A 22,059-nucleotide genomic window follows, 5' to 3' on the forward strand; every position below is an offset into this window, starting at 1 on the left:
CAGTGGAAACTGTCAGCATTCTGGAAAAACAAATCAGATGCTGTCACTATCAAAACAAATGATTTATCAGTGGTTTAGCTGCCTTTTTTTTTTTTTTCTGTGTGTGTCTGTGTGTGTTTTTATCCTAAATACATTGAATCTGTGAAAACCTGAACAGCAGGAGGGCACCCAGGAGTTAAGAGCACAGCCGCTGCTGGGGTGGCAAGTGGCTTGAGGCTGGAAAGGTTGTGTTTAATCTAACTGAGGAGAGAAAGGGCTGGCTTTGGATTCACTTCAGGTGGCACCAAACACAGGCCCTGCCTAATAAAAGCTCAATGTGTCCCCAAGGCAGCTGAGCCAGGAGACCAGCTGGTGTCACAGGCAGCAGCAGCGTGGTGTGCCCTGAGAGCAGATGCATGTCAAGTGTGGAAGAAGTGCTAGAGATGGTAACAACACGTTCAGATGAAGGGAGAGTGAGAAAAATGGACTGAACTGCCAGTCAGCCTTGATTCTTGTAATATAAAACAGTGACAGCAACCCCTGAGCTCTCTGGTACAGCATGGGGAAACTGAGTTGCCCTGGAAGCAGGAGAAAGGTGAGAGAAATCTTCCTCTTGAAACACTCCCCCAAAACAAAGAGGAAACTTCGGACACCAGACTTAGAAAATATGACTGTAGAAAATATTAGCTGCAGTCTACTAAAGAACTGTGAGAGCTGAGGATGCTCAACAAAAACAAAAAAGGAAAACAAACTGATTGTGCAGCCAGCAAGGCAAAGGGGCTGCTACCAGAAAGTGATATCCGAGAAGATCTTCCATGCTCTCCTGGCCACTGGGACACCCATGGGAGCTCCCCAGCCCATCTCCAGGCCCATTCTCTGCTTCACTGAGACAAACAACAGAATTCACTACAGATCAAGAGTCAGGTAAATACAGACCATTGGCCTTTCATGTGCTTCCTTCAATGTGACTGTAATTCATCTATCAAAATCAGCCATAAAATTAGTTCTGTGTTACCCCCTTTGTCTAAATTCAGCATTTATCCTTTTCTCTGCTCCTCTCCAAGCTACTGACAGATGCTGTCTCTGGCAGGCTGTGTTGGCTCAACAGCACACCCAGCAGCCAGGCAAAAGCTGGGTATGGCCCCTGCCCACACCCTTCCTGCCCGGCTGGGCTCTGCCTGCTGCCTTGCTCCAGACCCTCGCAGAGAGGACAAACAAAAGGACTGTAACCCGGCCATAGCCATCCACTTGCTCATTGACAGTTTTTTCTTTCGTAGTTAGATAAATACTCCCTGACTATTTCCAAAGCTTTAACAAAACTGAGCTGTAGCTCAGATTCTTCCACAGTCTGCTCTGACACAGCTTTCTGCTCCCTCCCACTTTTGCACCAGCCAAGAGCTGTCAGCATCCCTTCGTGCCCTGGACCCCAAAATGAAATCCCCTTTACCTGTTTCTCGCTTACATAAAATATATTTCCCTTACAATATTCCAGGTAACTCTTTCCTCAAGAACAAGCCAGATCCGCAGCTGCATCACAGATATCCTAGGAAAAAGTGAAGAGTAGACCAGAGAAATCCACTCTTTCAAAGCTGGGCTGGTCAAACACCCAAGTCAGAAAAGAGTGTGCTTGAGACTGGTGACAAATATATTAGGCAATCTGTGATAGCACTTCAGCCTTTTGGGGACCTGCAGTCTGTGCCACACCTCAGCACTAAATACTCCTAAAGTACATCTTTTACTTCTTTTAATCTCCGTTGAGACTATTTCATTAAATAAAGAAATGCCAGGCATTCCCAACAGTCTTCCCCACCAATTTTTTTTGCAAAAGGAGTTAGAGGCTGTTTCTAGCAAATTCTGGATCCAATCACAAATTGTCTCACTCACACAAATAATTCTCACTCACACTGTCAAATTCAACACTAAAAACAAGTTCCATTTTTTCCCCATTTCCCTTGAGTTTAGGTCTGGCACCATGAGGACTGCAGCATGACGAAACTGCAGGGAGGCACTCTACTCTTTCCATACATTTTTTAGACCACCTCAATATAACAACAATGGCAGATGGCAGGCCTGTTGTATGGGGATCAGTTCTCATGGGAGGTCTCATCAGTTCTTCATAAGGGGACCTCATTTTTCCAAACAGGGTCTGGGTCCAAACTCTGAGAAATGACAGCTCCTGGCTAAAAACATGGTGCTATTGTACAGGAAAAGAAAGAAAGAAAATAAAAAAAAAGTAGCATTCTGCATCCTAACTACCCTACATTTTCCACAGCACTAAGAAACAGGATTAGTAGTATCTAACAAACTGCTGACAAGGTGAAGGACAAAGGAATGGTATTTGCAAGAATCTGAAATCAATACATATAAAAACAAATACAGCCCATATACCTGGGGGAGTGGGAGATACAAAAGCCAAGTAAACAACTCATTAGTCACACTGATTCTCACCTCCTATCTGTTGTCATAGGATGTAAGCACTTCCACATCAAATAAATGCCACAGATTTTCTCCTGCACCTCCTTCACCCCACCTCTCTCTCCCCCAGGATCAGAGCTCTTGATGTTAAGGCTAGAGTGCTCACAGTGAAGATTATGGGAAGGACAGGAGAACTAAGGCACAAAGAAACACTCCAGGCAAAAAAACCCTCTCATTTCTCTGTGTTTTGAACAGAAAGCCCTTACTGTTACTCCTTCAGTTCTGACCCTGGTTTCACAGCATCATAGGATAATTCAAGTTAGAAGGGATCTCAGAAGGCCTTGGATTCAAACTCCTCCGCAAAGCTGGGTTAGCTCTGAGGTCAGGCCAGGCTGGATACTTTTTTACCTCTTGGTCCTTTCTAAAAATGAAGAAAAGAAAAAAAAAAAGAAAAAGAGAAAGAAAAAGAGAAAAAGGAAAAGAAAAAGGTTGGAAAAAAAAAAGGGGGAGGGGGGTGGAAGGAACACACCGCATGAATTTTGCAGACAATTATCTTGCTGTGACTTTCCAAGATCTGTCACATTGACCCTCTTTAAAAAACAAAGCTGCATTAAATGATGAGTGATTTATGCCACTTTTAGCAACAAATATGTTGAAGAGTCACAAAAGCACTAACCTTCTGAAATAATAGAGTTGGGTTTTGGTTTTACATGTACTTATAACAACTGGTACCAAGTTCATTTGGACTGACAGCTGACACATCAGCTTCAGGCCACAGCTATTTGAAATGGCAGAGCTGCTCTATTTAATCCCCACACTGGCACTCATGCATAATGCAAAGCACAAGCAGACACCTAAAAACCAGTGCTAAGTCTGCCGGGTCTGGGATATTCAAAGGAATTCAAGGGTAACAGGCTCTCATTTGCCATCACAGTTCAACAGCAAACGCAACCTAACTCCCTTGGGCTCCACTGAAAAACCCACTGGCAAATCCCACAGCACCTCTTTGTCTCTAATGATGCTCCCAGTGGTATCCATGCAGATTCATTAGCAACAGAAAGCAGATTCCCCAGGGAACTCCAAGCACCTCAGCCTCTCTCTCTTTGCTCACAGTGAAAGGCACCATGACCAGTTTTGATTGCTTTTTTTTTTAATGCCTACTAAGACCTTCCCAAATTGCAATGGATCGTCCATACTGCAGGTTCAGTTACTTAAAGTTGGTGGAAGAAAGGGAACACCAGGCAGTGGTACTGGGTGCCTGGAACACCCTGGCATCACCCTAGAACAACCAAAATACTGCTGCTACCAATTCAGAACATAGCACTTGCTATAGAAAAGTCATCTGTAAGACTTGAAGGTTTGAGGACAATTCCCAGCATTTTCACTGGCAGTTGAAATCCCACATACCATCAACAAACCAGGCCCTTCACACCTCAATAAAGCTGATTTCACAGCAGGAATTTAATTTGGTATTGGGTCTCAAAAAAGCGCTGGGAAAAAATATTTTGACCCTAAAGCTACCAAGGAAAGAGGAGCCTAATCCATTTCCCAGCTGACTGAATAAGGCAAGAAAATCAGTCTGGGAATTGTAATGCTGTTATTTACTTTTGACCAGCCCAATCTTGTGAAAAAGCAGCCACTGCATTTCTTAGGCAAATGAGCACCTTCATGGATAAGAGATCTTTACACAAAAATCAGATGAGGAACTATTTCAGAAGAGATCCTACATCAATTAGCTTTAGCAGCTTTTGGCGCATTTTTTTGTTACAAGACAGAGAACAGCAAGAATTCAAAGTCTATGATGAATAAAGTCTGCAACATAATTCTTCTCTATATCTGTACACTGAATTTTTGATGGTGGTAAAACTGCTGGTGTTGCCACTATTCTGCATGTTTCTGCTCTTGTGTAGTTGCTGGCTTATGCAAAACAATGCAGTTCTGTTTTCAGGTTTTGCCCCATAAGTATTCAGAGAAGTCTGGCCTAGACAATTTGGACCTAATTCTTGGCATAAGAAACACAAAATACACATTTATTCCACTAAAACGGCATTTATCATAAGGCTCTAACTCATACTCCAGGTTTTGGAGTAACATGATGATGCAGTAATTTTTCTTTTATTAAAGAAAACACAGTAAAATCCAGTAAACACACTATTTCTAACACTGGTATTTACCAAAGAAAAGATTCTAAAACTAACTGAAGCTCAGACAGTGACAGTGTCACTTTGACATCAAATTCATAACATGCTGATTATAATTGATTATGTTGATTAAAATTTTAACCTAGTTACATGGCTATGTTATCAGCTGTATTGGTTTTTAAAGCACACGGCTTCTAAGCTATTTTTGGCATGCTGTTTTTCTAATGCATATCAATAAGAGAGACATAAAAATAGGTCTGACTTGAAATCATAATTTGTCTGTGCATTAAATACCCACAGTCTCACCTTGGCAGGGCAGACTGCCTGACAGCTGTCTGCTTCTGCTTAATATTAATTTATTTAAGTATGAATAACCTATTAAACTGTCTTTGTGCTAAGCTTTGAAGCTCTAGATGGTCAATTACAGACAAACACGTGGTCCAACAGGTATTCTGCTAACAATGAACACATGTTTTATTGACCTACTTCTTTTTCCAGCTCATTAAACACAGCTGCACTCAAATGATCAAGAGGAAAAAGAACCATAAAACCCCAAGAGCTCTCCTCCTACACAGGATCATAAGAAACGTGACCAGCTGCTGCCGCGGGGCCACTGCCCCACCCAGGGCAGCAGCACACCCACACAAAGCACCTCTCCAGGGGGAGGACAATTCTGCCCACTGACGACAGGGATGGGGAAGCATGGAAAATGCCCACAGCCTCCTCTTCCAGGTATCCAATGTGAACAAAGTGATCTGCAACCATTTCCTCCCAGCCCATCATCTGCTGGAGCCACCTGGCCAGCGGGCTGGAGTCAAAACAAACTGCCATCAGTAGGGAACACTCCTGCTGGAATGTTTGATGGAGAAACAGAAAACCCACAAAGTTACAGACCCAAACAGCACTTCCAAGGACTCAAGGGACAATGAACCAGCTCCCATTTCTGCTGGAAAGAACAGCACATCCCCAAACTTCCCTCAGCCACTGTCCCAATTTGCACCCTGAAGATAAAACACTGCAGTGAGGCTTTATCTCCTTCCCTCCCAAAAAAAAGAGAAACTGCCCTGAAAAAACAGTCTCTGGAACATGAAGTCATTCCCTTTGAAACAAAAGGGGACATTTACACATCAAAACTCTTCTTCTGAGCTGTTACCACAGACAGATGTTAGTGTGTTGATTAACTCTGCCTCATATTTTATGGAGGCTCTTTGGTTGCGGTTGTCTTGCTGGGGATTTTTTTTTCACTTTGAAATAAACATGAAATCAAAGACCTTGGCAAAGAATCAATTTAGTCCCCAGTATTTGGCCAGTCTTTTAGGTACAACATAAAGAAGTGTGCTCTGGACTTTGGCAAACGTTTTTGTAAGTAGCAGAAGGGTACAGTTCTGTTATAAAAGCCAAAAGGGGGAGGTAATTTATAAAACACTCAAGTCTCCTCCTAAGCACTTTGGTTTTACAGGGTAATCTCCCAATAACAGACCAGATCCACCACCTCTTACTCATAAAAGCTGACGAGATCTAAACTCAAAGAGACCAGCAGAAGAACACTAAGTCAGTATACAGAATTGCTGCAGAAGAAAAAAATCAGGCAAAGCACCTGTTTCAAATCAATTACATGCTAATCTTACCCTTTAATAGAAGCTGCTGTTGTTGATTAATACAGGAAAAAATATGGGCATTACTACAAGAGTGAGCATCTGAGAGAAGCCTCTTATCTCATAGTCACAGAGATACTTATTCTCTCCTGAGCTCAAAACTGAAGGAAATTTTCACTAATTTTTGATTGCATAATGGGTATTAGCACAGCCATTTTTATTCATTTTGGCAGGATGCATAGGCACTCATGTTTCCTTGAAGTCCTTGAAAAAAATCGAGAAAAAACTGGAAAGTTGCATATTCCCCCAGTTTTGCATTGTAAGCATAGGAATTTTCATTGTGATTGAATATTTTGAAATTAATGCCCTTTTTAACTGTTTGCTAAAAGCTCTGTGGTGGACATGTGACTGCTGTGAAAACAGTTTGCATAAATGGTAAAGGAAAAACTGTACATCAAAGCCATAAATCCCCATAATTATCAAATAAGCATGTCTGTCCACCCCTTCAGCCAAGAGCTTTCCATGAGTGCATGGACAGCACTTGGATCCACTTTCCTCACTACTGCTCCCACTTCTCCCTTGTATAAGCAATACTGGTCTTACTCTTAAGGCCAAATTCATCACCTCCTCCTACCTTACGTTTACTACAAGTTTGAAAATACCTGTCTATTAATTTTCACTTTCAGCTCTAAACTGCCTGTGTTTAACACAGGAGCTTTCCTCAGACCTTCACCCCCTCCCCAGTGGCACTGTGCTTCAATGTCAAGTTGCTCTGCACAAAAGACAGCTTCCCTGCAGTTCTTCTGTCAGCAACAATTATCCTTCAATTTTCAAGTTCATTTAATAAAGAGGAAAAAAATGTCTTTTCATCCTTGCCAAATACCCTGCGCTTTCCCTATCTGTCGTGTATTCTTTATCACATGGAATATATTCAATGACTTTTAAAGTACAATTTTTCTACAACAGACCCTAAAACAAATACAGAAAAGTCCTATCTATTTTTTTATCATTTATGTTTCAGTTCCAGAACAGACTTCCAAGGAACACTCAAGGAATCTCAGCAGGTGACTGTTGGAAGTCTTCCCATTTGATTAAACTATAACCAACTTCCATATCAGCACCAAGGCTCCTCCTCTCTACAGTCCCACTAAAATTTTACACCCAAAAGAAAGTTTTCTACAGCATCTGGCAAGGGAGGACAAGATACTCCATGAAATCTTTAGCAGTTTGATGACAGACAATGAAATTTATTGGAAGGCAGTTGGGTGCTCCTGTTATGAATACCAGCAGAAGAAGTCAGACAATCTTCCCCAGTGTCTTAATAAATATTTAACAGCAGATGATGCTGAGGAGGTTTCATATTACTAACACTTCATTATTTTTGCACAACATGCTACAGGCCATTTCTTGGAATACGTAAAGTATTATACTAAATAATTTAAATGAGATTGTACTTTTCAAAATAAGCCAGACAGATCCACTTGGTGATTCAGCTACATGGTTTTACAGGGTGTGTTGGCATACTCAGTATCTTGCAAAATTTGATCATCCATAAACAGCTTCTCTCAGCTATTAGGATGAATTATTTATTTATACTAGTGCATCTATTTCAGGCTCTAACTTCATTACAAAATATATACAGAATATTTTAATGTATTACAGCAGGGCACTGCAGCCAGGTCTCCACCCACAGAGAGCACTTCCAAGGAAAACAAAGACCTCCCAAGGAAACATCTTGGTATCAAACAGCCACCAAAACTGTTGTTTTGTGGCCCTTCTCCTGAGAGATCACCTCTTTCCCTGCAGACTTGCTATCCAAGTCACATCTCTGCACATCCCTCAGCTCGATTTCAGGATCCAACTCACTATAAACCAGTTTTCGGGCTAAAAACCCTCTGCCCATGGTTTTCTGCTTTAAAATGTTCTCCTTTCATCACCCCTCTACTGCCCTGAAACCTCTGCCTACTGGAAAAACCTAATCTAAATAAAGAATAAATCTGCATATAAAGGGGGGTCATCCACACAATTCCAATTTCATTGATGCCAGTAATTCCAACGACTCCACAAACCACTCACTGAAGTTGGTGGAACCACAGGTGTGAGAAAAATGAGAAAGGTTCAGCCATTATCCTGTTGCTGTTTAATAAGTCTGCAGTCCATGAAAGCCTGAATTTGGTCTGTAGATTTACACCAACTCCAGTGGTACCTCAAAAGACAAGGGCAGGCAATCTCTTTTGCTCCATTCATAACCTTAATTATGTGCATTATTTTAAACTCCCTCCACAAATGAATGAACTCTAAGGGAGAAGATAATAGCTAGAATAAAATCAGACAGACATTAAACAGGACAGGCATTACTTGCATTAATGTACAAAATAAAACCAGAATATCATTAGCTGCCTTAATTAAAGTGTTATTTTACAGTGCTGCATCTACTGTGGTTATTTTCAGAAATGAGAAAAGTGTTTTGAGATGAGAAAATCGGTAACGGAACAACAAAATCTGACTGCTGGAGAGGTGAAAAGCAAGCGTACAAAGTGCAGCTAATTGCAGATGGCATATAATGACATAGTTTTCACTTTGATATCATACTGCCATGTGATTTAATTCCTTTTGTCATTTGCTTTAAACAAACAGCAGAGTCATTCCTAAGAAGAAAAAATCCTTCCTCTCTGATTCATTTCCACCAAGTATCTCAGATACACAGAAGTCTTTCAGCAGAGCATAAAAATCAGTGTTTTGTGGTGTGGAGAACAGGCAAATTTGCTGTTTTCTGTTGCAGAGTCAAAAGTAAGAGCTTAATTTTTCTAATAAATTAATAAGATTTTGAACTTGGAAGATGCTGGTGCTGATGTTGCTCAACTTCATATTCTTATATATTTCCATTTAATTTTATTCTCATTATAACTTACACTGAGCACTGAATGGGCTCTCTGCTCACCTGTGTAGCCATCCACACTTCAAGTAGTAGGGATATGTTAAACACAGAAAAATCAATTTGGAATTGTTCTCAGTGTGGTATCTACCCAACTAAAAAAGACCAAAAAAAAATTTGAGCAGCTCAAAATACCACACCTGGTGTGAGCTCTTTTCATATAATCCTTTGCTTTTTATAAATTTCTCTCTTTCCCTCTTCCCAAGTGAAGGAAAAACAGAAAGAATTTGCTCACTGTGTATGGGACAGTGAAAAACATGCTGTTATTAAAAATATTATTAGACATACCAGAAAATAAAAAAATAGGTTGAAACATATCTTCACATCCAGTTCTGCAGGTGGTGGAGGTGGTAAGGGCCTGGCATGTCACTGACTCCAAAGGATGCTCTTATGAACTGTGTATGGGACACAGTTGTGTTCCACCTCAGAAAAAACGGATGTACTCAGGAGTTATTTCAGCAACAGCAATATAAAAATTGACTTACAATGACCACATATGCGGAACTGTGGCGACCTTTTCGGGGGTGTTGCTAATCATTATTTAGCAGGTTCCAAATGATGAAAGCAATCTTACTAAGCCCTCAACATGGGACCCCATCAGCCACCTCCAGCACTGGCAGCAGTTGCTATGCTATTTGAATAAGGTCCTGAGTTACTGAGGTTTGCTCCTTGCCAAAATCCAGTCTGGAGTTGGAAGCATAGACAAATAGCTTGTATCATTTCAGGTGGCTTTTTAACACTGTAGTGCATATTTCACCTGTTTCGTATCACACTTGCATCAGTTTTACATTGTGTATTATATCTCTCCTGACTGCAACAAATTTGCCTTAACACAAGAATGAGAAAAGAGCCAGGCCTATTGTTATCAGCCTCCCTGATGCAAACACAGAGCAGGTACTTTTATGCAATGTCATTATGCCACAGCTTATGTTACTTAAGGCAGCCTTAGTGGTGGTGTAACCCCAGCCAGGAACCAAACCCCACACAGCCCCTTGCTCATTCTCCTACCAAAAGGATCAGGGAGAGAATCAGAAGGGCAAAAGCTGGACAACTCATGAGTTAAGAAAAAGACAGTCTAATAGGGAAAGCAAATACTGTGCACACAGGCAAAACAAACCAAGAAATTAATCCAGTGCTTCCCATGAGCAGGCAGGTGTTCAGCCATCTCCAGGAGAGCAGGGCCCCATCATGGACAATGGTTACTTGAGAAGACAAATGTCATCACCACAAATGTGTCCCCTCCCCCTTTCCTGCTACTTTCCCCCACTTTATACACTGGGCTTGGTGCCCCATGGTCTGGAGCATCCCTTTGGTCAGGTGGGGTCACCTGTCCTGGCTGTGTCTCCTCCCAGGCACCCCCAGGCCCCTCCCCAGTGTGGCAGTACCAAAAGCAGAAATGGCCTTGGCTCTGTGCAAGCCCTGCTCAGGAACTGCAAAAACATCTCTGTGTTATCAACCCTGAGTTCAGCACTAACCAAAAACACAGCCCCATACTGGCCACAATGAAGAAAATTAACTCTATCCCAGCTGAAACCAGCACACAGACAAAAAATGCACTGTTCTAAATGCCATCTGAATATCAATGGTAAACCAAAGCAAATGAATCTGATATACAATTTTAAGAACAGGCTCAACAGAGTAATCACCAGTAGCGAAATCTGCCTTAAGGAATAGGAAGGAAATTTCATGTAAACTATATGGAGTTATAGGATACTACATATTGTTTCTGAAATTTTTGCTTTTTCTGTTGCAAATGAAACATTTTACATCTCTAGAAACCACTCACTTTGATGAAAGCCACTATAAATGAATTATTTTTCCAAAATCAAACTATCCCTTTTGCTTATATGCATATATGTATGAATTTCTGTCCTTTAAAAAAGAATGAAATTACATTACTCAAATAGAGCCCTATTTTTGGTCCTTGGGTTTGCATTTGGCTGTTTATGAAGATCAGAGGTTCTTGTATGTTCCCCATAAAGATTTAAACTTTTTTTTTCACTGCACCACATATATAGATCCTTCATACTAAATGTCTGAGGTAAAACCTTCCCACTTTCAAGTTTCAGCGGTTTTCCAGATCAATCACTTCTCAATTCTGTTTCTGTAGCTAGTGTCTGAATAAATGAAGTTAAGGTGGCAGCAGCAAACAACACCATTCACTTCAAAGCTTAAAAGAATTAAAATTGTACTGATTCCTGAAATCAAAGAGGTGAATCCACACGTAAATCCTTAGGCATCACTTTGGCTAGTTAACCTGACATGTCAATTAAATGCAAGACTAATTTATTCAATTCTCAGTCTAGTCTGACACAAAACCTATATTTCCCCTCCTTCCTAATTAGCCAAAGCACTTGCTTCTTTCATGCAGATAATTTCATAACCATTACTGTAAAGCATTAACACATTTTTCTTTCCATCATATTTTCCTCCTGTTGACTGACACACCTTTTCTAGTGAGGTTACTTATGCCAGTTTCAGCTTTGTGGGAACTTGCCTGAAGGTCTTTATTAAAGTTCCCTCCCATATACATAAAACAATGATACATAATCATGATGTTAGCTATGTGAAGAGACCTATGTCTTACCTTAGGAAATATGAATGGAAAATTATGCACTAGAGTAATGTAGCCATTTCCATTTCTGTATATTTATGAAGCTTAATTGAATGGTACTTAACATACGGTAGAATGCAGTGTGATTAACTCCTTGGAAACGAGTTTAGATGGTGCTTCTCTTTAAATAATTTAAGGGGTTTTTTTTTTGGACAGAGAAGACTTCTTACAAAATGCCTAATAATTCTGGGAAATTTAATCAAATCCAAGGAATTCCTTTTGTGTACACACAAAACTTTAACTATACATTTGGTCTGGCCATGTATGTATGTGGTACATGGCTATATGAAGCAAACCATACCCAGTATTTATTTCATAGTTCTGTGTTGACTAATAATTTAAGAATGTTTTTTCAAAGATGATTATGAGACTTTATACACAAAGCTAGTTGGAGAATGCAAGAAAATGCATGAAAATGCCATGAAACATTCATCCACATGAAAATATTGAAGATTCCAGCTAACTGTTAAGTTCTTTCCCTCACTGTATTTAAGTTGATCTTCTCTCAAAGTGATTGGAACTGACTATATCCTGCAGAGGTGTCAGAAAGTGGAGGCACAACGTTGGAGATTTTCTGAAATTCCACTTCTCTGGGGAAGAAAACATGACCAAAAACATTCAGGAAAAAGGAAATCAGTTTCCTACTATGACACGTTTGTATTGTTCAATTTGATTGATGTTGCTTAGGAACACGTGATTTGCATAATTTTCATGTGCAGAGTCCCCTGGGGAAGTTCAGCACCCTTCCCCTTCCCCAGTCCCTCCCTGTACAGGGGTCCTGATGCAAGACAGAACCATGCAGACTCATTCACTGCATGATCAGAACATAAAATCCTTGTCACCTTCTGAACCACAAATGCAATCATGGAATGTGATGTCCCATCTCTCCGAGGGGAGGCTTCCAGCCCTGCCTGCTCCAGCAGTGCAGTGGTGGGCTTCACACAGCACCACCTGAACCATCAGAATGCTCCAAGGATTTGCTTCCTGCCTTTGTATAAGGAGTCTCATGGCCAGTCAGGAACTGCATATTTTGGCAACACACCTTGGTCAGAGAGACTTACACTGGCCTCTTGGGCAGGTTCTGTGGCCAGAGCTTGTCCCCAAGAGTGCTGGGGCTGTCTTGGTGCCCTGTTACCAGGGCAGGATAAGGATATCTACACAGCATGCGTTGACAGCAGCTGAACACAAAGCTGGTCCGTTCTGTCTTGAGACACAAAAACTCCATCAGCGTATCTTAGAATCAGGGCAATTAAACTGGTACAAGCCACTTTAATTAAAAAATACGCTCTCATGTGGGCTCAACAGAAAGCATCCTGGTTAGCTTCTATCTGTATATTTGCCAGTGCAAGCTAAGCCACTTTCGAGAGTTTAAACACACATATGTGTTCCTTTTCAAATTTGCACTAGCTTAGCTAACCTATAACTAAAATGACAACCTCAGTCAAACTAGAACGAGTTTCACCAGGCATTTATTTAAGCATTTTTAGAAATATTAATCTCATTTACTAATCAGCTTGGTTTGCTGATTGTGATGATGTGACTAGCCTGCCCTACCTTTGATTATATTACAAGCTATTTTGGCAATCCACTATATAAATACCAATTACTAGTAAGGCTGTACTGGATGTTTGTTTAATATATTACAAGGAGTACTAAGGAGAAAGTTCCTTAATCATGGATATAAGACTATTAACCATTGTATCTGTGCATATTTTAAACTCCTAATTGTGCTTTCCACTGGTCTTTGCTGTGATCAGACCTGCATGAAGCTGTGAAAAGTTACTCTGCACTGCCAACTACAGAAAAATGGGAGCTCAGACACTGCTGCAGCATTGATATACCACATCCTAAATTTCACAATTTTGCAGAAAACCCCACCATTATTTACTCTAATACACCAAAAATGCACCAAAAAGGCCCCCAAGATGTTAAGTAGTTGTGTTTTCACAACCTGCTCTACCACTCACACTAAGAAAGAAGTTAGATCAAAACTAATATTGTGCAAAATGAGAAATAAACCCCAGACAGTTTAGAGTTTCTCATAGGTTTTTAAGACCTTTGAGGAATTTTCAGTGCATGAAGTGCTCAGATAGGCAGCCTCTTTCCACTCATTTTGGTAGCCATGATCAGTAACTGCCATTCAGCCAATGTATCTTTGGGGGTACTGGTAAAATGCAAGAAAAAAGAAAGATAATGCAGTAAGAGTTACTAATTTAACTTATTTCAAAGATTACATTATTCCTTAGAAGTAATACAATTGTCTGTCTGTACGTCTTTCAAGATATTTTCATCCTTCAGTGAAGCAAGAAAACGGTGTTTGAACACTGATTATCATTCTAAGACATTAAATCAAAAGCTAGTCTAACCAGGAATCATCAAGTAATATGCATATGTTCTCATACAATCAATAAAATGCACTTGAAAAAGAACAGTTTCTGCTTGCAAAAAAAGGTCGAAAAGCACTGGGAAAAGACTAAGAGAAAACAGATTCTGAGTATTATTACAGACACAAAAAGGAGTTTTGTGGGGTTTTCCCAGTAATTTTCTGTATTTCTGTTCTGCTTATTTTCTCACCTATCATCAAAAACCTTGCAAAGAAGCATGTTGTTTTATCAAAATCTCTTTCTTCCACCACTACCAAGCTGTCTTTGTTCCTAGGACTATTCAGCTATTCAGAGAAGGGGCAAACTGCCTGTAGCACTTCTTAATTAAATAAAGCATTCATTACCATTATCCTTGTTGCTTTGGCAGGAAAAAGACATCCGCTGGTAAGGACTAGTGGATTTCCATAGTGCACTAGTTAATGCTGGCTGACAAGAAGTGTCCATTTTGGGGTCCACCTGATTTTCACTAGTCTCTGCTACATCAGAATTTGAGATATTCATCCCATAGACACCATCCTCATAAACGAGAGAAGAATCTGATCTGCTGGTTCTGCTTAGGGACACACACACTACAGCTTCATTGCAGTAGAATGCATTTTCACCATGCCAGCTGTCCAATTTATTATGTCCCATTATCTGCAGAAAGGAAAAAAAAAATAAAAACAACAAAAAACAAAACAGAGAATTGTATTTTCACCTTTGTCAAGTAACAGAACCAGAGAATCACAAAGTATGTCAGGTTGGAAGGGACTCAGAAGGATCACGGAGTCCCGGTCCTGCTTCCCACTATGTAAAACTAAAGTGTATGACTATGAGCATCATCCTGAAGAATCCTTATACCAGGATGGAAAAAATTAACTGCCAGACAGAATGGGGATTCACAGCAAATAGTCATCTAATCTGCCAGAAGTTAACCTCACAACAGATTCAATCTGATGTGCACTCAGGAATAAATAGCAATAACCTAGCAGATCTGGTCTTAGCTCACCTTGAAAGAAGTAGTAACTGCCAAGTAACAGATCAAACAGGACCACTAACTAGGGTGCACTGAGCTCTGCTGACTACTTCCAGAGGGTTAAGGAGTATTAGAGTGAGTTACTGCATTGTTTGGTCACACAAAACCAGGTTGAGTATAACACAAAAACACTGGGCTGGGAATACCAGCTGACTGACAATCACTTAACCTGTTCTGCTGCTGCAAGGAATTCAGTAATGGAAACATGGGAGAAAGACAGCCTTAAGGTCAAAATGGATTCAAAGCCATGTAGTCTACTTGAAAAAAAACACAAACCAACCAACAAGTAGCCTTACAAATAAAATATTAGATTACAAAAACTATTACTCTCTGACGCTCAGCATTTAATTATTTTGCCTCTCTGTGCAATCTTGATATCCCTGTATCAGACTCTTATCTTTCAACTTCCCCTCCTTGAAAGATTTCAGAAGTCACATCCACTAAAGCTGATGAGCAAGTTCAACTTTGGTTTTATAATCCACTTCTAAAGCACTGCCAAACAAGTCAAAACTGCAGCATGTGCTATGCTAGTAAAAAGTGTCTTCACTGTTTGTGCTAGCAAGTACATATGGGTAAGTCATGTTCACATGGTGTTCACAAAAGCTGGATAAAAAGGGGGAAGTCAGAGGCCATTCCTTTACCCCTCAGGCAGGCACAACCTTAAATGCCAAATGGTCTCTGCCTGTTATGGGTGAGTAGCCAGCTGAAAAACTATGGAGGTGATGGCTTGAAGAAAGGCTCTACGGATTTTCTTGTGAAAACAAGAACCTGAGGGGGAAAAAAAAGCTGTTTGGGTCAGTGAGCTTTCCACACATGGAAAAGCCAGACAAAATGTGTTGATTTTCAGGTGCTTTAGAGGACAGTTATGGAAATCAAGACCACACCCATCAAGCAGGTATTGGAGATGAGGACCTGCCTGGCAGGTGAGCACCCAGACAGCTGAGTTCAGAGCCAGACTGCATTCTTCACCCTCAACAAAAACTTAATAATTTTTAGTAATAAACACTTAATACTACTTTAAATTGCACCCCCAAATAATAAGCATCTCTAAGGATTTATACTGTCAGGGATGGAGCCACACACCAACCTCTTCCCCTAGGGGTCTGGTTGTTTCAGGGAACAGGAAAGCAGGGCCTGGTATGTGGGGTTTGTTACAGAGCCTGGTGTTTGTTACTCCTGGAGGTGCACCTTTTCTTCCCTGGAGACAGTGGTCCAGGAAAAAGAACAGCAACCAAAAACCTCATTAAGTGCTTTATGTGCTAAAGCATTAAAATAATTTAATTTTTCTACAAGATGCAGAGACACAGTGTATCTCACAAACACAGCAGCAAAGCAGAATAAAACAGAGATTCTCATATTTATAATTTATGTCTTCTCAATTTAATAGATATCTAAGTTTGGGGTGTGTAGAGTGTCCAGCTTAAAATCACAGAATGGTTGAGGTTGGAAAGGACCTCTAGAAGACATCTGGTCTAACTCTCCTGCTGAACAGGGCCACATAGAGACAGTTGCCAAGGATGATGTCCAGGCGGCTTTTGAATATCTCCAATGATGGAGACTCCACAACTTCCTTGGGCAACTTGTGCCAGGGCTCCATCACCCTCACAAGAAAAAGTTTTCTGACCTTCACAATGAATCTTCTGTGTTTCTGTTTGAGCCCATTGCCTCTGTCACTGGGCGCCATTGCAAAGAACCTACCTCCATCTCCTTTAGAACCTCCATTTAGGTATTTTTTATACATTAAAAGGAGCCCTCATTAACAAGAACCATTAATTCTCCAGACTAAACAGTCTCAACACTTCCTTACTGGAGAGATGTCCCTGCTTCTCAAACAGGCACTTCACCAGATATTCATCTTCCTGTCTCTACCTCCTCTCCACCCCACAGTTCTCTGCCTTTCTTGTACTGGGGGAGCCAGACTGCAGCTGTGTCCAGAGCAGAGAGGAAGGATCCCCTCATCTGACCTACTAGCAATACTTTGCCCAGTGCAGCCCTAGAGATTATGTGCCACCTTTGCAGAAGGGCACACTGTTTGCTCATGTTCTACACCAGGACTCCAAGGTCCTTTTCACAGAATCACAGAATCACAAAGGCTGGAAAAGATCTCCAAGATCATTGACTCCAACCTTTGACCCAACACACCACCATCACATCAACTAAATCATACTATGACCAGTCACTTTTCAAACACTTCCAGGGGTGGTAACTGCACCACCTCTGTAGGCAGCCTGTTTCAATGCCTGACCACTCTTTCAGCAAAGAAATTCTTCCCAATGTCCAAACCAAACCTTCCCTGTCACAGCTTCAGGCCATTTCCTTTTGTCCTCGTACTAGTTGCCTGAGAAAAGAGGAAAAGAGAAAAGCCCATCTTGCTACAACCTCCTTTCAGGTAGCTGTGGAGCTGATTTCCAGTTGGTGATCCCCAGCATCTAACCTGGGAAGGTTGCTCCTTCCCAGGGCCAGGACTTGGCACTTTCCCAGCTTAAACTTCATGAGATTCAAAGAAAATTCTTGGATATGCCTAAATCTCAGCTTCCCACACTCATTACATTAAGAACCAACAAAATGCAGACATCCTGGTCTATTGGTCAAGGCAGGTCCCTAGGAATGCAGTCAGGGATGTAATCACAGGAGGGAAGCACAAACCTCACTGTAGTGCCCTGTGTGCGACAGCAGGCTGTTCTGACCGCGCTTCCAGTGCCACACGAGCTTCTTCTGCATTTTCACACTGTCTCTTTCTCTCTCCACCATTTTCTGGCCCTCCTGGAGCCTCTCCAGGCTCTGCTGGTACTCCTGCAGCTGCAGCTCCAGCCCCTGCCGGCTCTGCTCCAGCAGCTCCTCCTGGCGCTGGCATTCCCGTTCCCGCTCTCTCAGCCGGCTCTCCCTCTCCTCCTGCTCCCGCTGCCACTGGTCACATTCCCGCAGCCACTGCTGCTGCTCGTGCTGGAACTGCTGCCTCAGTTTGTGTGTGTCAGCCAGTTCCACCTTCTCCTTTTCCAGATTCCGATGTTTCTCCTGTTCCAGGACAAGGTTGAGCCGAGAACCCTGGCTCCGGCAGGTCTTCTCGTTCTCTTGCAGCACTACCTTGTGGAGCTCTCTGTGGCTGTCCTGGATAGTCAGGGCTGCCTAGACAACAAAATTAACAAAAGCTTAAGTACCAGCATTAATCCATTTCTGCGTTTTTACATAGAATCATTACATAAAAATGCCTCAACTTTTTTTGGGAGGTTACTCTTCCAGCACATAGAGAAAATTCTCTGATAACACCTTCACGTAGAGGTATTTCTAAAATAAAACTCAACTCTTTTGAGCATTTTTAACAAAGCTCCTGGTTTATACATAGTGTTATTATACATGTTTATGTTACAGCTGTGCATATGCACTTCAATTACAGCTGGGGTCCTATTCTGTCAGAGGATGTAAAGGCACACAGGAAAAAAACTATATTTCATGGTTTAAGCGGGCAGTAAGCCATTGGGAATGCTACACTCACCCAAGTGTTCCTAACACAGCTGTGTCTTATCCACATAAAACTGTATTGTTTCCAGCAGAGTTCACTCTGGCTTTATGGCTCTCCTTGCTAACACTTGACATTGGAGCCCAGCTAACATCAGTCCTTCCGGCACCTGCCAGCACAGCCATGTCACCAGGGCTGCACCACTACAAGGACCTGACAGAGGTGTCAGTGCAAGCATAACCTGCAGGACAGTGGTTTCAGGTTTGATGTTCCTATTTCACAGCTAAGAGCTCTGAATTCCATCCTTCACAAGAATGTTGTGACATTGTTTGCATTAAAGGTTGTGACATCCTCCAACAACGCAAAAAACAAATGGCTGGGATTAAGAAGAAAGAAAAGCAAGTGCTGAGGCACTTATTGCACTGCCTGTTTTCAAGATCTGACATGGGAATCTATTTCAGCAGACATTCCCAGAGATTTCATGTAGCCTCACTGCCCTGTGCTGTCCACCCCAGAAACTTCATGCAATGTGCCATCTGCACTTTCCTCGGCTCTTCCTCCAGTATTTGGGTCCGTTCCAATGATTTGCAAAGAGCACAAGATCCTCTGCTTTTTTCTCAGCACCTGACTGCCCAGTCAGAGTCTGAGCAATGAAGGCAGAATTCTAAACTTTACTGTCCCTGTTTGTTTTTCAATTATTCAAAAATTTTTGCCTCAGTTACAGGATTTTTATCTTGCTTTTGCATTGCTTCAATACACTTAACTTCGAAGCCAAAGGTTTCCAGGATTGTTATGAAATATTAAGTATACTTAAATGAAACATTTAAAAATAGAATTATAAAACTACAACTAAATAAGAAGAAGTTAAGACATTCAAACTTAGCATAAAAGAGGCAAACACTTCCTACTAATTTGCTACAGAATACACAAAGTAAGTGAGATTTAAGCCTCTAAAATGGGATGAGTTTGCTGCCTGAGCTACCTGGCAAAGTTACTGCTTACTACTAGCCAGGAGAATAGTCTAATCAAATTTTTTTTTTTCAATTTTATGAACTATAATTTCAGAAATCTATATGAGGAATGAAATCAGTTCAAGTGGAGCCATCATTTTACTTTCCTGCTAGGTTTTTGGACTGTACAGACATCCCCTTTTGGGAGGAGAGGCTGATGTCTAAGCAGGTTAGTATTATTCAGTTCTTAAAAGAAATCTACCACTGATGTAGAATAAAACTATATTCTCTGACAACTTATGTAGCAGTCAGTAGAGACCAGTATCAATTAACATAATATCTAAAAGAAGGACAACATAAAAACAAATCTTTAAAGTAAATTATAAGGACAAATTAATTACTCTACAAAGTTAGTAGTGGAGTAGTCACCTGCGCGCTGTACAAGAGACGGGTTAAGTTCTGGATTGCTTGTACAATCTAGAAAATAAAAGAGAAGGATTTTCAAAGTTTCGGCCACTGTTAAAAAATAGTTACTACGTTCTGTCTGAGGTTTAAATTTACTCACCTCTGTCCCTGTAGATCTCAAAAAATTCATACTTCCTCCCTAAAATAAACACACATAGTTGTTCTAAATTTTAAAATTGTGTCATCTAGGTAACATTTTTTTTAAAACTAGTGAGGACATTTGGCCAGGAAATGTGTACTGAGTCAACCCTTTCCGTGGGTATATGAAAAAAGACAGAATCAACAATCTATGAAAATTAATAATTCATCAATAATGGAGTTTCCATAGAAATTACTAGAGATTCTGATCTCAACTGTACAAATAAAACTATTTTAATTCCTTGTGAGTAATGCTACACAGAAAAGACATTTCAACTGATTCTTTTGTTTACTTGACAATTTTGAAACACAGTAACAAGACTTCTGTGTATAAAGCACAGTGGGTTTAGATTACTTACAGTAGGATGAGACAGCATAAGACTCTTCAAAAACAGAGACAATAAAGTACTAAGAAACTAGCAAGAAGTCATGTTAGTGGATCACAACATGATCCACATGTTAGTGTCTCAGGTGCCCTGTGAGATGCAGTACATCCTACAAAAGGCACCTGCAGCAAGGCACAGCCATTTCACACTTTCTATCCTGCTCCCTTTTCCTAAGAAGTTCTCTAAATTTATGGGGTGAAGCTACCCACAATCCCTTCAGCATGAAGAAGAGCTCCTCTGAGAAAGATAAAATTAAATGGTGGGGGCTGTTTCAAACACAATCCCTTCTGAGACTATGCTGAAAAGACTTCCTGTATGATTTTTCTCTCCTTTTTTTTTTTTTTTTTTCTTTTGTTTTCCAAAGAAGCAGAGGGGAGTTTGGGGAATATTTGTTTTCTCTCTGATTCTCTTAAGTTCTCTACTGAGTCTCATTTTCCACTGCAGAGAGCAAAGCATCTGCTACATTTAGATGCAATAACTGAAAATGAAAATGAGAAAGACCAGCCTCCTAAACACAACCCAACACAGACACCCATGGGGCACAGGGAGTACCAGCTGCATCATTTCCTCCACTACTATTTCTCTCATTGTCTCTCTGCAGTATTTCCTTCCATTCCCCCTCCACATCTTCACCTCCTCCTCCTCCTCCTCCTCACTGCCATAGAAAAGTGAGGCCCTGCTGTGAAAATTTTGCAGGGATGTCTCTGTGCAGCCCAAGGATGAATTCAAGATAGCTCTGCTTTTCCTTAGCTGGAAGCATGGCGAGCAGTGGGTGAGGAGGCAGCACAGGGTCAAGAGGGAGAGAAAGAAGGTAATGCTGGAAGTGTGAGGAAGAGTGCACAAAGAAGAGCCTGCACACTGAACTAGAGCAGGGTTTCCTTCAGGTTCTTAAGCCCTTTTTAATTTGAAAATGGATGTGCACAGGGGTTTATCTGGCATTGGCTGGACCAAGGAGTTGCAAGTGGCCAGTCCCAGTGCCCATGGTCCCCTCACTGCAGCACCACTTGAGCACTAGGACACAAGGCTGTCACAGGTTTAGCTGAGCTGGCACATGCCCTGCAAATCCAGCTAGGAGTGAAGCAGGAATTTCAGGTGTTTAACTGTGTTGTAGGCCAGCACCAGATCTCTGCCACTGTTCCTGATCACCTTGGTTCAGAGAGATGAGGATGGTCAGATTCCAGGGAAGGCTGCACTGTGCTTTGGACATACAAGGCAGGGGCAGGGGAGACAAGATGGGGATCACAGCTGCCCACTGGAGATCCCTCATGTTTCATGGACAATGCTCTTTCCAGTGTCTTCTTAGCATCTAACCTCCAAGCTGGAGCTCTTTCCCCCCATCCAGCTCCTGTTTTCCCAGGCTAGTTGGGCTGTGTCCAGAGCTGGCACCCACAACCCTGGGAATGCACACTCACCTCCCTAGAGAGCCTTTTCCTTCCCTCTTTTCTTTGCTCACTCTGCCACCTCCTGGTAAGTCTGATTCTGACATGGTATCAGAGAGCGTGATATATGCCCTGCCCAAATAGTAGGCCATAAATAATAGGAAAATGCCTACTGGTGGAAGAGTTGGGTGCAGCTCCCTCCAGCT

General features: G+C 41.4%; 1 protein-coding gene and 1 long non-coding RNA gene across 2 annotated transcripts in view; one reads left to right on the plus strand and one right to left on the minus strand.

Moving 5' to 3' along the window:
• The window catches only part of LOC136374035 (uncharacterized), a 301,364-nt gene that overhangs the window by 250,113 nt on the left and 29,192 nt on the right, over positions 1 to 22,059 (plus strand). The gene's annotated exons all lie outside the window — the stretch shown is intronic.
• ARHGEF28 (Rho guanine nucleotide exchange factor 28) overlaps positions 1 to 22,059 on the minus strand; it is a 62,429-nt gene that overhangs the window by 3,918 nt on the left and 36,452 nt on the right. The window contains exons 24-27 of the mRNA XM_066339167.1: positions 20,051 to 20,089; positions 19,915 to 19,962; positions 17,725 to 18,204; positions 14,408 to 14,699 (exon numbers count right to left, since the gene is read on the minus strand). Of these exons, the coding sequence (XP_066195264.1) occupies positions 14,408 to 14,699; positions 17,725 to 18,204; positions 19,915 to 19,962; positions 20,051 to 20,089 (859 nt within the window). The remainder of the gene's footprint in view (positions 1 to 14,407; positions 14,700 to 17,724; positions 18,205 to 19,914; positions 19,963 to 20,050; positions 20,090 to 22,059) is intronic.

The sequence above is a fragment of the Sylvia atricapilla genome, chromosome Z, assembly GCF_009819655.1.
Source record: "Sylvia atricapilla isolate bSylAtr1 chromosome Z, bSylAtr1.pri, whole genome shotgun sequence".
Lineage (NCBI taxonomy): Eukaryota > Metazoa > Chordata > Aves > Passeriformes > Sylviidae > Sylvia > Sylvia atricapilla.